Below are 23,592 nucleotides of genomic sequence, written 5' to 3'. Positions count from 1 at the left end.
GATGACTGTCAAGTTCTTATAAAGAAAAGAAAAATAAAATAAAATCTAACTTCTTGTTTTGAGAATGATGTGTTTAAAAAAAAAAAATTGTTTTGGATGCATTGAAATTATTTGTGAGTAACGAATTTTAGTGTTTTCAATTGAGTTGTGTTCTGTAAAATAGTGATTTTGTCTTGAAACAAGGATATTCATTTTCTTAAGTAAGAATAGGACATGAAGAAATTCAATAAACCATTACAACAAGAAAGTAATAATATATACGAATAAATGCAAAGTAAATTAGGATGAATAGTGTAACAACTCATTTAATCATATCTTAGCGGATAAGACATCTATTATCATCTTTTTTTATCCATCCCCTTAATAATTGTTGAACTCAAAAGGGAAAAAAAACCATGAATTATGTAATAACTATTTTTCTTTTAAAGAATATAACATCATAAATACCGTTGTGGAAATTTCAATCTACAATCCTTTAAAAGAGGTATCAAATGTGGTTAATGAGATTGGAGTTAAGTGGTTAAGTTGTGATGCTTTAAACTCTTTGAAAGCGTGGCAATGAAAGTTACCAATGATGAGACTATTGCTTTCTCTTGGTATTCAAAATTGACTTTCTTTTATATTTATGACATTTCCACAATTTTTCGGAACTAAAGCGCTTTCACTTAGTCTCCATCTATTGTATCTTCTTTACATACTTTTTTGAATGAATTATGTGTTTTTATTTAAAAAAAAAAAAAGTTACCAATGAGAGGGGATGCAATAAATATTTTATTCCCCAGAAGAAATTACACCTACAAATATCTTCAAGATCAGCAATACATTTTTGATAATTTGAGTAAAGATTCAACCCAAAAAGGGACAGACACTATCAATACAAACGAAAACACATACAAGCACACAAACAAGAGACTTTTATAGCTGCAAAACAAGCAAATCAAGGACATGCAATAAACAGAAAAGTAAAATAACTTCTTTCTTCCTCCTTTGTTTTTCCTTCCTTTTTGAAGTTCTATAATGGAGTAAATTAGGGACACTGGAATCCACGAGGAGCATTTCTGCTACAAACGTTAAGCAGGAGGCTGAGATTAATTGGGAGGTTTATATTGATGCCCAAAATGCTTGCTCTGATTGCAGTGCAAAGACAAACAGCAGCTTCAAGGTCTGCCAACCCTTGAATTAAGTTGCAGCATGGAGTCACTGGTGGGCGGCCAATGGTTGCATTAACAATGTTAAGCACTCTAGCACATACACCTATCTTGAGAGCATCCCTAGGGCAACTAGCTCCGCCAGTTGCCGGAGTGCCACCGGAACCAGGATTGCCTCCGGAGCCCGGGTTACCCCCTGAGCCCGGGTTGCCTCCAGAGCCTGGGTTGCCCCCTGAACCCGGGTTGCCTCCGGAGCCTGGATTACCCCCTGAGCCCGGGCTGCCCCCAGAGCCCGGACTACCCCCCGAGCCTGGGCTGCCCCCGGAACCTGGACCACCCCCTGAGCCTGGGCTGCTCCCGGACCCTGGGCTTCCACCAGACCCTGGGCTACCACCATAACCTGGACGACCACTGGAACCCGGGCTCGGTTTTGGCCTTGTTACCGGGTGAGAGCATGTGCCACAAGCAGTGACAAGGGAGAAGAAGAGAAGGTTGAGACAGAAGAACAAAGCAATTGAGGTTGTGGTTTTGGGAGAAGCCATGTTAGAAACCCTAGAGATGTTATATCCTCCCTGTGTACTATAGAGAGCTTCTTCAGCTAAGGATGGAGAAAAAATGTAGTGATGGGAGGGTTTTTATAGGGTTTTAAGAAGTGGGTGTTGGGGATGTAAGTGAGATAATAATTTAAATGCTTAAAATAAAAGCCATGCACCCATGTGTTTGCCCTTTAGACTTTTAGGCTGGCAGATAAACAGGTAAATCATACTAACAAGAACTTCTTTGGACATTTGCGAGGGAAGTAAGGATGATTCTAAATTGTGTTAGGAGATCTGTCAAACTCAATTCGTCACTTAGAGTCAGTTCGATAACGTTCCCCTATCATATTTCTTGTTTTCATTTTCAATTTTTGAAAATAAAAGTTTGGTATAACTATTACTATTTTTTTTAATTATTTTAAAAAGGGCACACCATATATTCAAAAAAAAGTAGGTGAGAAACATACACGAGGAGATTAAATAAAAACACTCAAGTTCAAAGAGATGATGAAAATGTAGTAATTACAAAAGAAGGACGATTTTGTGGATTAAGAGGAGGCAACCGTTCTAATGTCCTACAATTTAGCCATAGGTCCAGGCGAGTGTTTCTTTCCAGCAAAATAAACCAAAAGATCGAACATAAGTCATTACATGAAACAACATACTTGCTGTTGGAAAAAGAGATATTGATATACTCTAAAATGAGAGCATGCATCGACTCTGGTAGGATCCTTTCTCATTTTTAAAACATAAATTTTAAAAACAACAAAATTAATTAACAAGGACTCCATGGCCCAGTGGATAAGGCGATCGTCTATGAAACATTTTCTTTTCAATGTGGGATCCTTTAACACAAACAACATAAATGAGAAACAACAAACAACAAACGAGTGATTACCATATAGGCTCCTAAAAGTCTCATGTCAAAGCTAACCTAATTCAACCATGTAATATCATTTATTCTAAAAATTTGTCTACAATTTGGGACCGTTTGATAATGCTTTCTTTGTTGCTTATGCCAATGTATTGTTTCTTTTATTGGAATAAAAAGCAAAAATGTATTTGGCAACTATATATTTTTTGTTCACAAATTTTAAATTGAAAAAAAATCAAATTTCGAAAATTATTTTTTTTAATAATATTTGACTTCTTCAATAAAATATTAAAAGTTATTATGTTATACTTATTTTTTTAACGTTTATTATGCATTTTATAAGAAAAAAAATGATTTTTTTACGTTTTTAAAAAATTGAAAACCAAAACAAGAGTAAAAAAAATTTCTTCCATGGATTCACATACAATTTTGATAACATTTCTCGTAGAGATGTGATAAGTTACCAAATACTTATATTTTTCCCACAAAAATTGAAAACGAGAACCGTTACAAAACAACACGTAGCATCTCATACTAAACTATCTATTATTTATTATGAATTCAAAATCTACCAATAAATACAGTTTTAGTAAACTTAAGTTTAACAAAATAGTATCCAAATACAGGTTTAATAAACGGAGACTTAACAACTCTAGTTTCTACACACCCAAGCAGAGACTCAACAAACTTATTTTCTACGCAACCAAGTACAAACTTGAAATTCAAACTTAACAACTGTCATACTTAATAAACTCAACAAATCTGCTCAAACGTGCGAACCAAATAGGCCGTATGAGATAACCCACCAACTAAAAAACATCCTAAAGCCCTTCGTTTACTATTTTTCTCAATCTCTCAGTCCAAAAACAGCAAACTTTACTTTAAATTTGCTGTTGAATGAGCCATTCAGATTTCTCCTTGAATTGGCATAATTGCAACATCCATTTTGAGCAACTTTAAACCAAATACCCATTTGGTAGAAGATTCCAATTATAATCTTCAAATTAGGGTTTCTTCAGATTAGGGTTTAAGGCTCAGATATATCTAGAGAGAGAGAGGTCCCATGTGGTTTCAGATTCACATGTTTCAGTCCCTACCAAAAGCTTTGGCGTAGCATAATGAATGATTAATTCTACTCTAAAGAAAAAGCCTCTTTATATCACGGGAGTTTCTTAGCTTTTTTAATGTTACTTTAACCAAAATTTTCAACATTTACAGTTATTGATATCTATCTAATCTTTACCTGTGATTGGATTTTCCGATTTTTAATTTGATTGATGATGGTTTAGTAGGTAGACTATTGTGATCATTTCGTACTTAATGCGTTGTCATTTTATAATTTCACACAGTTACTTCACTAAAAGTTTTATTGAATTAATGGGTTGGAATTATATTTTTGTTTTTTGGAATTGATGTCGAGTGACTTACGTTAGTGGATCACTATAATTGGAAATGTATTGTTTGGGCTAAGCAACGTTGTGACCAACACACAGGATTCTAACATAACACTTAGGAGCCGTTTGTTACGTGGGAATCTGAAATCCCGTTGGACGGACATCTAGATTGTCACGTTTGTTTTGGAGTGAATGTAGGATACTCGAGAATTGAGAATTTTGAGATGCCCTTTTGAAATACGGATTTTCAATATTGCTGTGTTGAGGGCATATACTCTTTACATTTTTGCCCTTCATTTTTTTCTCCATATATTTTCTTTCATCATTTTCTTTTAATTTTTTCTCAAAAAAATTCCTTATTTTTTATTTTTAAATTTATAATTAAAATAAATTAATGTACTTATCGTCTAAAACTTTATGATATTAAATATATTTGTATATTAGATTTACATGTAAATAAATTGCAATTAAATTATATAATATCTCCATTTATTTTTAATATTTTGAACGAATTATATTATTAATAATATTTCTTATCATAAATATATAATTTTAAAGCAACATTTATTTTACGACCAATATATCTGTGATATTTTTCTTCTTAAAAAAATATAATTTGATAATAGGATAAATAAATTTCACCCAAGATAACATAAATTATATGATTTTCTTTTTGGAAAACTATTCAAGTTGAAAATGAAATTTATATTAAGTTAATATGAATTAATTTGTTTAATAAAATAACATATAAAAAATAAAAATATTAAATTAATTCAAATAAATCTATTATATTAAATTAATTTATAAATTATATAAATATTGGTAAGGGTATTTTTTGAACATTCTACAAATTCAACACATTCTCAAGAATAAATCCCGCAAAACAAACGTGTCTATTCAAATATATTCCTGGATATCCTTATAAATTTTCTTAAAAAAAACATGGTTATCTAAAGATGTCGGACATCTAAAATTTCAGGCATCTACATCCTCAAAAAACAAACAGCCCCTTAAAGGTAAGTGATACCGGAATGCTTCATGTCCTTTGCCACCGCTCCATCCTCGGGACAATTAGTTGGAAATTTAAATCTACTTATTTTTCCTCGTGACTTTATCAAACTTGCAAAGAGTGGATCTATTATTGAATTTAGAGTCATTGAAAGGTTATAAGACTCATAAAATGATTTAGAAGTTTTTATAATCATTATTTTAATAATAAATATATTATATAATACATGAAATATTCAGTATTTTTAAAAATTTTATTATCAATATATAATTTAACGAGAAATTGTAATGGTTGACAAATAGTTTGACCATATTTGTAAATATAGTACAAAGAATAAGATTTTAAGCGAGCGTCTAATAGACATCACTCATTGATGTTTACCGATATTTCTGCTAAATATGCAAATGTTTTAAGTTTGTGCTAAAGCCCCTCAAAATAATGACTCTTTTGGATTTATTGGACTCTAATAATATCATATCAAGATTCATGAGTTTCAGTTCTAAACCATTGGTAATAAAAGAAGTAGCTCATATATATTATAAATTTTTGCTCGTCCCTCATCTTTTTTAATGTTGGATCTTTAACCTATCCGTCAAGATGGTAGCTCTTTTGATATGCGTTAAGATGGTAGCTTTTTTAGGCTCACCAGTTTTGGCCTGGATCCCATTTTTAGATCGGAGGCTCGTTTGAACTTGTTGGACTATCTCATAGTCAGTTGGTTTTGAGACGAAACTCCATAAATTTTGATGAAATTCTTTTAATATATAAACAATAAAAATAATTTAATTTTTTAAAAAAAATCAGAGATGAAATTGAGACGTGATATATGCATCAAAGACAAAATTATAAATCTAACCTATTATAAATAAATATATTTCTTAATTAATTACAACTTTTTTGTATTTAGATTAGTCCTTTTTTGGTATTAAAATTCAAATATTACTAATCTCTTACTATCAAGTTGGCTGATGTGATATTAAAATTACTGCTTTTTGGTCTTCAAAATCGACCTAGTTTTATAATTATGACATTTCTACCATTTCTCTAAACTACAGTATTTTCACTTAAATCTCCTCTGTTCTTTTTGTTTCACATTTTTTTTTAATGAACGATGTGTATTTTTTAGAAAAAGAAATGTTAAGCTATTTAGAGTAATTCAAAGAGGATGACTTCAATAATAAGCCAAATCCATCCTTCAACTTATTCAAAAGAGAGATCATACTCAAACATTTAAAACTTTAATTTTCAAAATTTGTTGACTTTGAAGCTCATAATTGCCGGAACTATTTTTTTTTCAACAAAATAGATTTCTTCACGATCCTTTTCAAATCTAAATCAAAAATCAATTTAGTCCCAAGATTATAGCCAATGCCATGATGTTGAGGAAAGCTAAAAATCCAAGTCAAAGCAACAAAGAGTTTTCATAATTATCCGCGCGATGAGTATATTTGTGTCTTCTTCCTTTTTTCATTTTTTTTTTTTGTTGACTTAGAAATTAAAACAAAATATTCAAAATTGGATCCAAATCAAGGTTTAAAATGTTGATATCAACTGACATGTCGAGGCGTCAGATTTATTAAAATATCGATAAAAATATCTATAAAATATGAATGTTGCTTCTGAAAAATTATAAAAATAAAAAACTCATTATAAATATTAAATTAACATATAAATTAAATAAGTTAAAATTTATTAATATTAATACTATGTCTAGTATATTTAGTTGATTTTTTTATATTTAGTTGATTTTTTTTGTGATGCAATAAAAATACCGATTTATCTTTTACATCGATATCAAAATTCATAGACTAGCTATGAAAATGTGAATGAAAATTTAGTGCTCGTTTGATGACGTTTCCATTTCTTTTGTTGTTTCTTTATTTTTAATGAAGAAAAATGTATTGCAGGATTCCAACCCTCTAAAAAATAGGAACAAGAAGGGAGAAACTTGTTTTTGGTTGTTTTCAAAATTTCTACACACCTGTGAGAATGTTCCAAAAAAAAAGAGAAACAAGAAACAAAGTTAATCGTAAAATGTTAGATTTCTTTAAGAAAATTGAAACGAGAAACAAGAAAAGAAGCTTAATATCCCAATCTAAACTTTATGCTTATTGCTTGCAAACCCCAAGCCAGTGCTGAGAATAGTAAAAGAACCTGTCCATTTCATGGCTTTGAGATTTTTGTTTCTTTCTAAAATTTCTTCTGCTTGAATTTAGAGAGAATGAAACAAACTTTTTTCTTGTTTGATTTAGTCAACCATTGAAAGTATTAATTACTTTCGTTTTCAATATTTTCTTTATATTATTTTGATTGTAGATGTTTGAAATTTCATGTATTCGATTCTTTTTAACATAAAAGATAAAACATCTGTTTAGCTGTCGAAACATCACAACAACAAAGCAGTACTAACAAATTACCATTAGCATAGCTCAACGATAATTGACATATATCTAATCGTGAATGACTCACAAATTGGTAACAAGTAAAATTTTAGCCGTACAAATTACCTTAAAATGAGCTGATTAATTACCCAAGAGTCAATGCATAATTAGGTTCAATTCTTTGATATTTATGGACATTACTCTTACAATGATTTTACCTTCTATTATTATTTTCCTTTTGTACACCAAATATTTCTTTATCGTTTTTCTTTTTCCCTATTAGTTTCATTCACTCCCTGTGTTGATTAAAAAGGGGTTACATCAGTAACCAAAAATATTAAGCTTTTTAATTTCAATATTAGTGTTGTAAGTTTCTTTTGATCTGTTCTTGAAATGGGAATTAAATCTGGTTTCTATGCAAATATTGCTTGATCTTTTTATTAACTCATGGAAAATAAGATATTGTTTAGTGTTTGACAATTGTTCTTTGTCTCACATTTATTGCTTTTAAGAAATGTTCTCAAAATTGTGTATAAATTTTGAAAATAAAATTTGGATTACAGTTCTTTTCCTATTTTTTGTAAATATAAATAAAATTATTATTTTATCATTCTATCTTTAACTATAAAATTCATAATATTTATTAAAAATATATATATATATATATATAACATAATGATTTTAAATATTTTTTCCAAGTAATACCATTTTTAACATTTATAATTTTAAACCACAACAAGCTTAATTTCCGTTTCTTTACCTATAAAATGCATAATAATTATTAAAATGTATATATATACCATAACGATTAATTTAAATGTTTTATTTTGAAACCAAAATTAGTTTTCATGGAAGACTTAACTTTTTTAATTTAAAATTTTCCTAAAATTGTTTATAAATTTTGAAAATAAAATTTGGATTATTGTTTTTTCTCTAATTTTTAAAAACTATAAATAAAATTATTATTTTAATGACATAATAATGTAAATTTTTTATTTTTTAAAATCAAATTTAACTTTCATGTAAAACTTAACTTTTTTAATTTAAAACTTTAAAAACATAATTGTTATGTTTTTACACCCATAAAATGCATAATAATTATTAAAAATAGGTATAACATAATAATTTAAATCTGCATTGCCCTCACACACAACGGCTCTTTGGTATAGCCCTTTTGAAATCTTCCATGTGGCTCTTGTGCTTCATAAGAGAAGTTCTTTCCACTCCTCTCACAAATGCCTAATATCCTCTAATGTTGTAGGCTTTCTCGTTTGGCACATTTTTTTTTACGTCAAAAATAATTGTCGCAACGTCATCGCGACGTGGAGTGGCCAACATCATCCCTTGAAGGGTCTCTTTCGAGATAAGAGTTTGAAGTCGTCACCCATCATCTACGAGGTGTGATTGGTCACCTAAAAATAAAGACAAGATTTGCGAAAACAGATTGTTGGTTCGGGAGTCGACTGAGCATAGGGAAGGTGTTAGCACCCTACAACACCGTTCGAAAACGGTACCACATTTTGTCAAAAATTATCCTATTATGGTTATTTGGTCCACAAAAAAAGAAATGTTTTTATTTTATTTTAAATGTCCAATATTAATATTAATTCACATTTTGTTATAAGATATGAATTAATAGGTATGAGTGGCACGAAGACCATTAGAAAAATTTTGACACCTCGAGAATATTGAAAGGTTCTAATTCCCGTCATTGGAGTTTTTGAAATAATTATTTAGCAAAAAATAATAAATAAAAACATAATTTTAATTTTAGGGAAAATTAAGACTTGAACTTGCGACATGAGTATTGATACTAAAACATCACACCAATGTGCCACCACTTTGAGATATAAGCTATGTTCTTTTTTAAAATATATATTTTGTATTTTTTAATTTTGTTTAAAAAAAAAGTAAAAAAACTCTAAATGAAATCTTTTATTTAAAATAATTATTTAGTAAAAACAAAATGAAGCATTTAAAGACTCGAACTTGGATCATGTACATTAAAAAACAAACATCTTACCACTATGCTAACATCTTAAGATGTAATCATTATATTCTTTTACACAAACAAAATTTTTAATTTATTTTTTTAAACTAAAAAAAACTTCGAATTTTGTTAAATTAAAAAAAAATTTATTTATTTTGAAATTAAAAAAATTATTTAAAAGAAAAAAAAATTATTTAAAAACAAAGTCAAATTTACTTTAACAAAACTTATATGCTAAAAAACTGATTTTTTGTTAAGATTTTTTCAAAACCATAACCACCAAACCATTAAAAGAATTTTAAATGAGATTTTATTCTAAAAATACTCTGTTTTTATCTCCTCCTTTAAAATTCTGCAGCAGAAGACTATTTTAATTAAAAAATAAAACAAATGTAACACAAAAAATATAAACCTTGTAAAAAAATTAAAAAAAATCATTTTAAATAAAAAGAATCCAAATTTTAAAAAAAATCCAAAGTTTTTTAAACAAGATTTATTTTATAAAACTCACGTATTTTAACCAAAATTTTAAAGTAAAATATTTTATTAAAATCAAATTAAGTTATTATTTATTTCATTTAAAAAAAACTCTTCCTTTGAAAAAGAAAACCTTTTATTTTAAAACAAATTTTAAAATATAAAAATCCTTATTTTATTTTCAAAAACTTATTTAAAATTAATTTAGAAGATTTTTTTTATCCTAAAAGCATTTTCTTCTAAAAAAAGTAAAAAAAAAAACTTTTTCTTAAAAGAAAAACATTTAAAAAAAATCTTTTGATAGAAACAAAAGGATCTGTTTCAAATCAGAGCATGTTTTCAAAGCCAATTTTCCCTTATTTTAAAAAAAAAATCTTTCCAACGTATTTGATACTTAGGTAAAACGCACTACGGGAGATCGTCGAACCTTGCGTCGTCGGAGGTCGTGGGTATGAAGGAGAAAAGTGGTGATGGTGGGATAAGAGAGATGGAGAGAAGAAGATACGGTGATGAGTCACCCCAACTCTCCCTTATGCACTGTCCCTTAAATACATAAAAAAAATAACGGTAAAAGAAGAGTCAAAAAGAGAAAAAATGAGGGAGAAGAAGAAGGGGAGGGGACATGTAGGTTGGGTTTGACAAGGGAAAGGAGGAAATAAAAACTAATTTTAACCAACAGTTTTAGTGAAAATCCCTTTTTAATTAAAACAAAATCTTTTTGAAATAGAATTATTTACTTAAAAACAAATCAATTTTTATTTTAATAATAAACAAAATCTATTAAAACAAAATCTAAACAAAACCGTTTTTTATTTTCTTATTAATAAAATCAAAATCTAACATTTTTTTTAGTTTAAGTTAATTTAAACTTTATGTTAAAACTAATAATAAAGTAAAATGATGTTATTTTTAATTAAAATCAAACTTTTTTAAATAATAATAATAACAAAAAAATAAAATAAGTCGGACCAAATACGGTGTCTACAATAATAATCAGATTAAAGACGAACACCAAGAACTCTCTTGGAGCAGTACATGAAGGATATCATCGAGGCCTTCTTCTAACCAAATTGAAATACCCCATTAGACAAACCCAACCTAACAAGAATATGAGCCACTTTATTTCCAGCTCTCTTCACAGAAATGAAGGAAGAAATGCTAGAATCTTCACAGATTTTACAAAATCCAATTTTATTAAACTAGAATGCCTTCATATAGGATTCTCCTTTTTGTTTTTTTTGGTATGTTCCCTCAGATACATCAATGAAAGTTTCCCCTCTTCACTTTTGGAGAAGGTTTACCAAAAAAAAACATAACAATTTTAAATATTTTGTTTTTAAAAAAATTTATTTTCCACGTTAACTCAACTTTCTCAATTTATAATTTTTGAAGAACTTAATTAAATTTCTCATCTATAAATTGTATAATAATTATTAAAAGCTAAACGTAACATAATAATTAAAATATTTTATTTTAAAAAATATTTTTCATGTAAAACTTTAGTTTTAAATTTAAAATTTTACAAGAAATTAAATAGTTAAAGAACACATTTTCAACAAGAAATAAAAAAATTATTATCTAATATGTTTTTCTTTTTTCTTTTTCCAAAAAAATAGAAAACATGAAACATGCAATAAAAAAATAAAAAATAAAAAATAAAAAAACTGGGAAAGTACTAAATGAACCTAAAATCTTGAAAATAGACTAGTACCACAGTATAAGGACCTTTTGCAATGCATATGATTTTTTTGGAATGGTGAAAACTTATTTAAATTTATAAAGTTTCTGCCCTGTGTTTTAATTAGATAATAATAAAGTAAAATTTCTCCTTGCCCAGGATGCGGGTTCGTTTCCGGCTATCCGCCTAGGATCAGGATAATCAAGGCTCTAAACTGAGTAGCAGGAGCGACTTTTAATTTATTATGAAATATTAAGCTAAAAGCTAAAAAGGAAAATTATACTAAATAGCATAAAATATGTATTTATAAAAATATCATTATGATTTTTAGTTAGTCTCATGTGATGGTATAAATTTGAAATTTGTCATTTTTGAAAAATTTGAAACTCAATGTTGTTAATATATAAATACATATTTTTGGTGCTATTTTTAAATTTTCTCTAATAAAAATTATAAAAATACTTCAACATGTACTTAGATTATTTTAAAAAAAGTTCTTAAAAAAAAAGGAAAAAAACTTTATGGATGAAGTATTGTAACTCAAAGACATATTATCCAAAAGTCATTTTGAACTCATTATAACACAAGTGCTGGTATATTTATCTCTAAGCACAAAGGTATTTGTGTCATCGCATGATGATACGAGGTTTCGTTTCAAAACTAATAGATAATAAGGTGGGTAGCTCATTTATTTTATAAAACTTTGTTATGTCTCTGATCTTTTCAATGTGGTGTCTTTAACATGCCTTTGGATCGAATGCTCGTTTAAGCTTTTGTGCCCTAATACCATATTAATATTTATGGAATTCCATCTCAAACCAATTGGTTATTAGAGAAGTAGCCCATTTACACTATAAATCTTTGTTAGAACCCTAATTATCTTTTTCATGGTAGGATCTTTAATTAACACAAATCCCTTCTAAATATTGAATATTTTTTATCTTATAATTTGTGCATTTAGGAGGCGTTTGTTTATAGGGAATCCAGATGTCAAGCATCCTAGACACATATAACTTTAATGCTCGAAAATATACATATTCGGCATATATAGATAGTCTTGTTTGTTTTATAGCGAAAATTTATAAGGATACAAAGAATATTTGGGTAATTTGATTATGTTTTGTTTTGCAGGATCTTTGTATTTGAATGTCTTCAAATGATGTAGTATTCCAACAATATCCTTAAGAATCTGAAGATAATTTAATTTATATCAATTTAATTTATATTAATTTTATATGTTATTTTGTAGAAAAAACGAATTTATATTAATTTGAGATCTTTATATGATATTGATTTTCTTGATTTTCTTTTTGAAAAAAAAAATTATTTTTATTACTTATAAAATTAGAAGAACAATATTTGTGTGTGATGGAAAACAATTTGTGTTTTGAATTGTAAATTATTATTAATTTTAAGAGAAATTAGAACAAATAGCCAAAAGAATTAAATAGATGTATGTATATCAGTAGATGAGAGAAAACTTACCGACTACAAAATTTTGAGTGACTATTTGAAAAGGATGATTCAAATTTCAATTGAAAACAAATTTAAACATTATACTATATAAACCGAAGTAATTTATTTTCTATCAAAACGTAATATTTAAACATATAGTCATTTATTAGCAAATTGAAAATGCATTGGATGAACGTAGAAACCTTAAACTCCTATTTTTGAATAGGGGTATCCAAAATTGTTTAGATGTGAAGATGTCCAAAATTGCTTAAGCATGTAAAAAGTCCGAGTAGCCACATAAATCTGGATTCTCATCCCATGAAAATCTTAGATTCCAATGAAATAAGTGGTCATGGCGTCGTTGTCAAGAGCATATGGTAGGAATATGTACTTTTTATGGATTTTTTTTTTATAGACTCTTTTATGGACTATTTTAACCATGAATATTGTTTGATGGATATGAATATTAAACTTTTTAGAGTTAAATGTTTTGTGTTTGAATATATCAAACAATTAATGTGTACTTCCTCGAAAAAAAAAAGTTAAATGTTTGCGTTTGTTTTACACGTTTTGGATATGAAAATTGATATTTATTAATTATGCATAAAATATTAAAATGATGTTAACGAATTTTTAACATTTTTTATAAAATTATGTTTAGATGATTTAATATGAAGTATTGATTGATTAATTAATCAAACCTTACATTTAAATATTAAGTGAAGACAAAAATAAATACTAATTATTAAATTCAATTTATTCAAAAAAATATTAAATTCAATTTAAAAATAATTGTAATTAATTAAACCATTACTATTACATAATTAACTCCTAAATAAAAATTAATTCAAACTGTTTAAATTAAATTAGTCATTTATTATACTTTATGTGTAGGAATTGAATGAATTAATTAGTTATATATCAAGTTATATATCAAGTTTCACTTACATGAGTTTAGTTCAGTGGTAATTGGCACCTACCTTTGACCCGGTAAATTCGAGCAACGTGTTCACGCACTTCCACAGGGGATGTAGGAGAATGTCGGGACGATTAGAGTAAAAAATTAGTGGTTTGTTTTTCTCCGAATGTTATCGGAGATAGAAGCTACTACCTTCAGTCAATTCTTGGTGTTCATCTAGTTGACAATTTGGAAAATTATTTGCGATCGCCGCATGTATTCTCAATGATGAACGAGGGAAGATTTTTCGTTTTGTGAAGGAAAAAGTTTGGAGAGCAATGAAAGGGTGGAGATACAATTACTGTGTGGGAGGCAAAGAAATTCTCGTTAAAATGGGGATAGCTGATCCCTACTTACACAATGAATGTTTTCCCGCTTGCCTAAAACCTTATGCTTGGGAATATCATCTCTTTTGCCAGCTTTTGTGGGGTCCTATGCTACAAAGCAAAAACTTCACTGAATGAGATCGGGTATGCTCTTGATCTACCGAATGAGTTGGAAGGTTTAAATTTTCGGGACCTGAAATATTTTAATCCAGTTCTTCTAGACAAACACGTTTGGAGACTACTGTACTCTCCACATCTTTTGGTTTACAAGGTGCTTGTATCAATACTTACCTGACAATCATTTGTTAGATGTGGACTTAGATAAGAAGGCTTCTTATTTATGGACGAGTTTTTGGGGTCAGAATTTGTTAGCGAAGGAGCAGGGGAAAAGAGTCGGAGATGGTAGTACTATCAGAATTTTTAAGGAGATTGGATCCTAAGAATATCTACTTTTAAACCAATCTCTCCGCCTGGGCAACATTAGAATTTGCTAGTGGCAGACTTTATAAATTCAATCTGGGAGTGAGATGTGGGGAAGCTACATGTTGTATTATATTTGGAGTGTTGGAGATGCACCAAATCAATTTCCCCTTCCATAATTATATTCAGTAAATCACAATCACACGATATAAATAAGAGATCAAAGGGAAAGTAATAAACGACATTAGAATTTATTCTGGTCCACCCCAACAGTTTATGGGCTACATCTAGTCTTCCACTCATATGCGAGTTCCACTGTAATAAGAGATTGCATACAAAACACTCAATTATCTCCCATAAATATTCACCCTCTAGAGGTCTCAACAAAAGTCCTCAAACTTCTAAGTATTATAACACACTATAACATGAATGAAAAACACTCATTAAATACCCACGGGATACAAACTTCTTTTCACACATTGCCCACAACCACTCAACTCTGCCCATAACCACTCAACTCTCTTTTATTTAGATTCTATATAGATAAAACCTTAACAAAATGACTCTATTTATAAGAAGCTAAATATCCTAATTCTTATAGGAAAAAACGATATTTTAATTCTCATAACAAAACAATATCCTAATCCTTGTAGGAATCTATAGTAGCATTGAAAATTATTTTCTTCATAGGACATGCGTTTCTTGTTTTGGCTTCATTATCCCAACATGGAGGTTGTTAATAAGATAAAAAAATTCCTATTAATCCCTTGTAATAGATCAGATTCGTGGCTATAGCCTACGATAGAAAGAGCTGTTATAGTGTGAAAAGTTGTTACAAGGTGTTTATGAATGATAATAAGGAACACTTGTGATCCTTAAGGTTTGAATTATGTGTCTATTTGATCCTTAAAATTTTAAAATAGACATTTTTGATCCCTAAACTTTAGAAAAGTGTTATAAATGGTCATTGAACATCATTTGACCTTTATTGACTTAATGAAAAAATGATGGGAAAAATTAACAGGTGACTCTATTATTCTAAATTATATCTTTAGATGAGATGTAAATAAAATAGATTTTATATAATATATTATCCTAGGTGTCATTTTCTTTCTTCTTCCTTTCTCCTTCTTTCTCCCCCTAATCTTCCTCCTTTACCTTCTTCCCACTGGCCACCAACCACCGTCATCTTCATTGCCGCACTTCGCCGTTGCTCGTCGGAGAGCACCTCTCTCTTCGTCGAATCTAGAACGGGGAGAGAGCTTCCTCTCTCCGGCGACGGCTGGCGGTCTCCCTCTCTCTTTATTCTAGATATGAGATCCAATTGTAAGGGATTGAGGGAGTGAGAGAGTTGAGAGCCTTTTTTTAGCATCCCTTCATGGTTCAACTTATTGTAATATTTATAGAGGGAAAATCTCAAGACCATCAAGATATCTTATCCGTTTGCATATATGATATCTTCTCCTGAATCTAGAAGTAATCACAAGACCATTCAGGATATCTTATCCTTTTTGCATATAAGATATCTTATCCTGAATCTAGGAAAAATTCTAAGACCATCTGGATATCTTCTTATTTTGAATTCCTATTGTAGAAAAATAGGGATGTTTCTCATCCATAACATTAGCCTCTACTCTCAAAATACATAGTATTAATTTTGAATCTTTATCCAAAATTAACATATATTTATATAATGTATCAATATACATTATTATATACATTCTCTTATATAATTTGAACATTTCAAATTATTTCATAATTATTGATCCTCGTCTTACCCATTGTGAGCTAGCAAGGGGACCTAATTGACCTACAGATCAAAATCTCCAACGATGTAAGATTAATCAGTCAAACTCAAATTACCGTTTTACTCCTGAGTTACATCTTGCTCCTTAAATACTACTGCTCCTCTAATGAACAAACCGGTTATGGTCCAATTAATAATCGGAAGTCCATCTTGTCCTAGTGAGAAGGTGGAACCCATTGTTCAAGTCTTGGAGTCAATATGTAAGGGAACACTCGTCTACTTCCCTAAAGTCGAGAAGAAGTGAATTTCATCTTGCATAGTTATGGCCCACTTGGTTCTTTCGCTCCTTTCTCACGGAGCGGCATACCGAAAAAGAAAAGAAGAAAAAGGTTTCAGTCAACTCCCCACTTGGTCTCATCCCCAAAATGGTAGGATTATTAAGCCGGCAATTTGGGCCACTCTCACCCATACAAATCAAAGGACGATCATTTATAGGTAGGAGTCCATAACTTGCTCAGGATTAAGATCGAGTTACCTAGTCATCCTATGAGATAACAATCTATTGACTAACGGTGTTAGAGCCAATAATTAATTATTTCGCGGTTCGGTCTTATACAAACTTATTGTATTGGATACCCCCACTCGCATGTCTCTAATGAGCGATCTGGATAAAGTCGTTTGTAACTATTACTATTACAAAGTGAGTCGTATCCATAGACCATTTAGATTATTACTGGAACATTATCCACTTATATATCGAATACATATTGTATATATATTGTATATCAAATATATACATTGTATATTAAATATATACATTATTGTATATCAAATATATACTGTATATCGAATATATATTGTGCCAGTTACATTAAATAACTTTGGATCTTAGTTTATCCACAATAACTTTGGATCTTAGTTTATTGGAATACGAGTAATGCAAAGAAATAATAAAATAAATAAAAATGTTTACAAATTACAAATTCACGAGCTCAAGGCACTAAACCCAATACGATGGTCGGTGGCTAGAAAGAACAAGGAAGAAGAGGGGGAGACAGAAAGAAAATGCCACCTGGATAATAAAATTAGATAAAAATTATTTTTTTTACATCTCACGTAAAATAACACGTTACAAAAATCCAATCATATATTAATTTGCCACATCATTTTTTTGTTAAGTCAACTAACGGTTAAAAGTTATAAAAGGACCAAAATATTTTTTTCAAATTTTAGAGGCCAAAAATGTCTTTTTAAACCGTAAGGGATCACATAGACACCTATTTCAAACCTCAAGAACCAAGAGTAAAAAAAAAAACTATTTTATTAGTATTTTTCAACTTTTTAACTTTATTTGTTAATAATTTCATGTTCAGTATTTTATTACTGTTTGAAAACTACTTTTGAAATCTTGGGTCAAAGAAAAAATAAAGATTTTTAACACCACGGTTTTATTTGATTTTTATTTTCGTAATTTTTTAAAATTCTTTTGCAAACTGATTTTTTAAAAGTATTTTTCTACTGTTTTCAAAGTTCAAAATACTTAAAAAAGTCCTTATATTCTCGTGTTTTCATTATTTTTTTAACATATTATTTATAAAATAGGTTAAATATATAATTTAGTACCCAAATTCATATCGTTTTTTTAACTTTTGTCTCTAATTTAATAAAAAGTTCAATTTTAATCAGGTCCCTACTGCTATAACATCATTAAAATTGAAAAATGAAATGGTGTTATGGTAAAATAATGATCTTCTATCAGATTTCATGATTAACTATCCATCTTGTCATATTTATGATGTAATTTAAAAAATGTAACGATTTTTCATTCTTTTTCAAATATAGGAAAAGTGTGACTTTTCTTGATATATTTTCATATTACATTTTGAGTTTGAGTATGATTTGGATTATAATATTTTTATAAACTTATTCAAACTCTCTGCTATATATAAAAATATATATATATTTATTTTCAGCTATTTATGTAAATGCCTTTTAAAAAGCTAGTTGATCTTACCCATGATTCTAAATATCCGTTGATACTGCACATCGACATTTTCATCGACATATTTATGTTTTCATAGATTCGACATCGACATAAGAGGTGAATCGACATTTCTATCATAGTACAAGAAAATCGATAAAATATGAAAAATATCAACAAAATGTTACTAATAAATACATATATATATATAATAGGAAAAATATCAACAAAATGTCACTAATAAATATATATATAATATTAATATTAATTATTTTTAACTAATTTAGAAATGGAAAAATGTTTATTTGGTAATTTAAATATTTTTTTTTATGTTTTTTAATTTTTCTAACTTTTACATAAATATCCATCGGCATCCACATTTATCGATATTTCTATGAAATTGAGACCTCGACATTTTCATCGACATCCACATTTAAAACCTTGGTCTTACTTGATGAACTCTATTCTTTTCTTTTTTAGTTTAAAGAGGAGCGAGGAGATTTGAACTTCATTGGAACCATTAGAAAAGTAAATAACATTTTGACCAATTGAATTGTACTCATGTCAACCCATCCAATTTTCTTAATCACATAGAGTTAAGTCTATAGTTAACATAATTTTAAATGACCGCCACCATTTTCTTTGTTTAATGTTTTTTTAGTACAACATGTGGGGATGGAAGATCGAACTTACAACTTCTTGATTGAAGATATATGTCAATTACCGGCGAGCTATATGCTCGCTTTGATATTTTCTTTGTTCAATTTTAACATTATTGTTATTTAGAAGTTTTGATATCTAAAAGCATACCATCAAACCTTTTCGAACACCACCAAAAACATTGAAAAATAATGTAAAAACTTAAAAGTACGTACTTAAATTATAAACTTAACCCCTTACAAGTATTACATGTATTTTAAACAAGTTACAATTAAAAGGACAACCGACCATTATTGATAATAACGTAGATGACACACAGACAAGACACTTTTAGAGACGCCAAACATGCAAATCAAAGACACATGCATAACATAAACAGAAAAGTAAAAATACAACTTCTTATTTTGTTTCCATCTTGAAGTTGTGTAGAGTAAATTAGGCGCACACAAACGACGCAGGAACATCTCTGTTGCAACTGTTCAGCAGCAGGCTGAGATTAAGATTCAAGTTTATATCGATGATACCCAAGGCACGTGCTCGTATCGCAGTGCAAAGGCAGACAGCAGCTTCAAGGTCGACGAGGCCTGCAATCAGATTGCAACATGCAGTGGGTGGGTCACCAAGGGTTATATCAATTAGGTCAAGTAAGCCAACACATAAATTTAATTGGACGGAGTCCCTAGGGCAAGTGGGTTCGCCACTGGATGGACTGCCACCGGAGTTTGGATTTGGGAAGCTTATGATATCGTTACCATCGACGATTGCAGTTGGTTCGGGTACTGGCTGAAGAACGGAGCCACGAGCGGTGACGAGGGAAAAGAAGAGAAGGTTGAGGGAAAGGAAGAGAGCGAGTGAGGAGATGGTTTTGTGAGAACAAGCCATTTTTGAGCAAGCCTTGGAGATTTTAATGTTGTATCCCTTTTGTCAACTAGAAGGCTTTGGATGAAGAGATGAGGTGATGGGAGGGCTTTTTATAGGGGTTTATTAATAGGTAAGTTTTTTGCATTAAAATGTCACTTATTAGTTCATTTAGAATATCACACATCAATATTTAAGTAACAAGGTTAACGATGTAAAGTATATTAGAATTAAAATCGAGAGTTAATTAAGAATGTAATTGAATTTTTTATTTTAAAAATAAAAACTATATATACACACACACACTGAATCATCATAATTGTTTTGACTAAATTTGTAATTTAATTTAATTTCCATTCATGCACCAATATGTTTGTCAGCTAAAAAGGTCAAATATTTGCTCCTTATATAAAATTGAAATAACCTAAGAGTGAAAAGAAAAAGGTGTTTTTGAGGCTCGTTTGATAATTAAAAAAAATGGTATTTTTGAGGCTCGTTTGATAATATCTCTGTTTTCATTTCTTGTTTCTCGTTTTCAGTTTATGAGAAATATAAGCATTTGGTAACGTTATTTTAAGAAACGTTATTTCCTATTTTTCATTTCTTATTTTATGAAACGCCTTCAAAATTGTATAGAAATTTTGAATATAATAAAATTAAGAAGTATTTAATAACCATTTCGTTTTCTATTTTTGGTTTTGGTTTTTAGTTTTTGGTTTTTAGTTTTTGAAAAACAGATGGATAACCCATTTTTTCTATTTTTTAAATATGTTTTCGAAATTATGAGTCAATTTAAAAAAAATAGTAAATTTAAAAAAAAAATTAGTTTTTAAAATGAGATTTCTATTTTTTAAAATCTTATTTTTTTTCTAATTCTCAATTTTTTTATTTCACATGTTAATCTCTAATATATTTCTTTCTTATTCAAAAAGAAATTTTCTGCCTAATTTTCTTTCCCTATAAATTTTTTTTTGTTTCCTCTATAAAATTTTCATATCTAAAATATTTATTATTATTTCTCTGTCTTCTTTCCCTATAAATTTTTTTTGTTCCCTCTATAAAATTTTCGTATCTAAAATATTTATTATTATTTCTCTGTCTTGAAAATTTTCATCCCTATATATTTTCCTCTTTTCCTTTTTCTTTTTAACACATAACTCGCATTCTTCTCTTTCTAAAATTTCTCATTTTATATATTTTTTTTCATTTCTAATCTATTTTTACGTAGCAAATATATATTTCTAATTTTTCTTTATCTAATATCTTTATCTCTCAACTTTCTTTCAGTGGTAGAACTTCTCTCTTTTTATTTATTTATCTCTCTAACAAATATATCTTGATTTTTTTGGTATAAACTTTTGTCTCGTTTCTTTTTCTAATTTTCTTTCTTTCTCTGACATGCTCTCAACCTTACTCTATAACTCTAATTTTTTTTTAAAACTTTTTCTTTTCCTAATTATTTTTTTAATTTATCTTATTCTAAATTTACTCTTTTTAAATTTATCAATAAAAAAATTATTTATATCTCTCTAAATTTTTATTTTTCATGTCTATATATTAGGCATGACAAAAAATCCTCTAGGGTTGGGGATAAGCTCTAAGAACACGAAATGTATTTCCCACCATGTCCCCACCCCTTCCTCGATTCTATTTTTTAAATAATAAATATATATTTATTAATTGTTTTATTAAATTATGAATAAAATATTAAATATTTATCTAAACTAATTATTTATACCAGTAAATAATAACTTTTCAGTAAATAAATATAATATATATATTTTTTATTTTTTAAATTATAAAATATTTAAAATTAATTACGAAATCGATAAGTTTCCCCACTGAGATCTTCATCCCGAGACGAGTATTCCTTGACTTGGATCTCCATTCCAGAAATCGAAGAATAAGATAGATATGAGAACTAAAAATTTTCACGAACACGAGGTGGGGATGTTATCTGGACGACACGCTCCATCCCATTTTCATCTCTACCTCACATAGATTTTTCTCTCTCTAGCAGATCTCTCAAACTCTATAACCTTAAAAATAGAAAATAAAAATGGTTACAAAACATGTTTGATTTTTTATCTTTTAAAAACAAAAAACAAAAAACAGTTATCAAACACGTGATTTTTGTTTTTAAAAAATAGAAAAACCAAAAACCAAAAACATAAATGGTTATCAAACTGACCTAGAGTTTCTTGTTTCTTGTTCATATTTTTTTTTCCCAAAACAATAAAACCATTAGGTTATCATCATTGACTAATAAAATGCATAATAAATATTTAAAAAAAATAAAATGTAAAAAATTTGAACATTTTATTTAAATAATTATTTTTATATAAAACTTTTATTTTTATTTTAAAATTGTGATGAACAAGAAACGAAAAATAATTATCAAAATATTTGTTTCTCAATAAAAAAAAGATATAACCAAAAAAAAAAACTACTAAATGTAGCTTTAGTTTTCTTTATTATAAAAGAAGAAAGAAACAACAAAATTATCAAACAAGCTATTAGCAAGATATAAATATGGTACTGGCTAGGGTGTTTATTGAGTTAGGCAGACATTAATTTTAGACCGAATGACTAATTTTACTATACAAAAGAGGGATTAAAGGAACGTTAAAAATAACGAGTATGAAACACGTGCGTTCATGTAAAATATCATAGTTTTATTTTAAAATATAAAAAAATAAAAGTTAATTAAATAGTTAAAATTTTTAATATAATTGGATTTTTTTATCTCTCAATATTTGCCTCACTAAGTTTTTTTTTTTTTTTTTGTATTTTCCATGTTTACCTCATAAAATTGACATCTTAATAATTCTCATCACTCATTGATTGGGTTGACGTGATTAAAAAAAACCTAAAAGTTAAACGTTAGATCAAACAATCTAACTAAAATATAAGAAAATGCAAAAACATACCAAATGATAAAAATGTAGTGAGAAAAATGTTGAGAGAAAGAGCAAGGAAAAACTCTCTATATATAGTTCGAGATGATAAAAGAGTTTTAAATTTTTTTTGAAAGGGTAAAGGAGGGAGAAAAAACTTCTCTAATGACAGCAGAAGAGGTCTGGTTAAGCTGAAAGATCCGTTTGAGCGTTTTTGGGCTCTAATACCATATTAATATTCATGGGGTTTCATCTAAAAACCAATTGGCAATGAGAGAAGTAGCTCATGTCTATTATAAACCTATGTAAGGTTTCTTCTTTTATCAATGTGGGATCCTTAACATTAAAAACGTTCACTTTTTTAATGAATGACAATAAAATTTAGAGAGAGAGAGCACACATATGTTGGGTTTGTAAGGTGAATGCAAACAAAGTTCCACATTAGCTAACGAAGGAGGTGATCATGGGTATATAAGAGAGGATAATTATCTTCATTGGTATGAAGTCATTTGGGTGAAACCAAAAGCAAAGTCGTGAAAGCTATGTCCAAAGCAGACAATACCATACAATTGTGGAGATACGTGGGGTACTCGGAGTACCGTTGTCTTTAACAAGTGGTATCAGAGCCATGGTCTAAAACATAGCTATGTCGATGAATCCTCGAGTGTCGAGCAAAGAAGTGGTGAGCCTCAGAGGTTTAGTCATGGTGTAAGTCGTAGGTGTGCTCTATCAAGGTATGACGGAAGCCTTAGATAAGAGCAAGCTCTCGTTCAGGTTTCGAGAGTAGACAGATGAGTGACTAG

The 23,592-nt window shown here is 28.8% G+C and overlaps 2 protein-coding genes across 2 annotated transcripts; both read right to left on the bottom strand.

The window, feature by feature from the left end:
- Positions 1 to 755: 755 nt before the first annotated feature.
- Positions 756 to 1,777, bottom strand: LOC111021354 (uncharacterized). The gene has a single exon (XM_022298285.2). The coding sequence runs from the start codon at positions 1,688 to 1,690 to the stop codon at positions 1,028 to 1,030; it is 663 nt and encodes a 220-aa protein (XP_022153977.1). The 5' UTR covers positions 1,691 to 1,777; the 3' UTR covers positions 756 to 1,027.
- Positions 1,778 to 19,223: 17,446 nt separating this feature from the next.
- LOC111021395 (putative lipid-binding protein AIR1) lies at positions 19,224 to 19,992 on the bottom strand. Its single transcript, XM_022298349.2, has one exon. It carries the CDS (start codon positions 19,914 to 19,916, stop codon positions 19,470 to 19,472), a length of 447 nt encoding a protein of 148 aa, XP_022154041.1. The 5' UTR covers positions 19,917 to 19,992; the 3' UTR covers positions 19,224 to 19,469.
- Positions 19,993 to 23,592: the final 3,600 nt, after the last annotated feature.

The sequence above is a fragment of the Momordica charantia genome (assembly GCF_013281855.1).
Source record: "Momordica charantia cultivar OHB3-1 chromosome 10 unlocalized genomic scaffold, Mcharantia_2.0 BLBB01000010.1, whole genome shotgun sequence".
Classification (NCBI taxonomy): Eukaryota; Viridiplantae; Streptophyta; class Magnoliopsida; order Cucurbitales; family Cucurbitaceae; genus Momordica; species Momordica charantia.
The sequence above is the reverse complement of the archived record's forward strand: the minus strand, read 5'-3'. Positions and strand labels throughout refer to the sequence as shown.

Bases quoted from the DNA above. Each gene is read 5' to 3' on its own strand.
- LOC111021354 (XM_022298285.2), bottom strand. From the start codon at position 1,690: ATGGCTTCTCCCAAAACCACAACCTCAATTGCTTTGTTCTTCTGTCTC.
- LOC111021395 (XM_022298349.2), bottom strand. From the start codon at position 19,916: ATGGCTTGTTCTCACAAAACCATCTCCTCACTCGCTCTCTTCCTTTCC.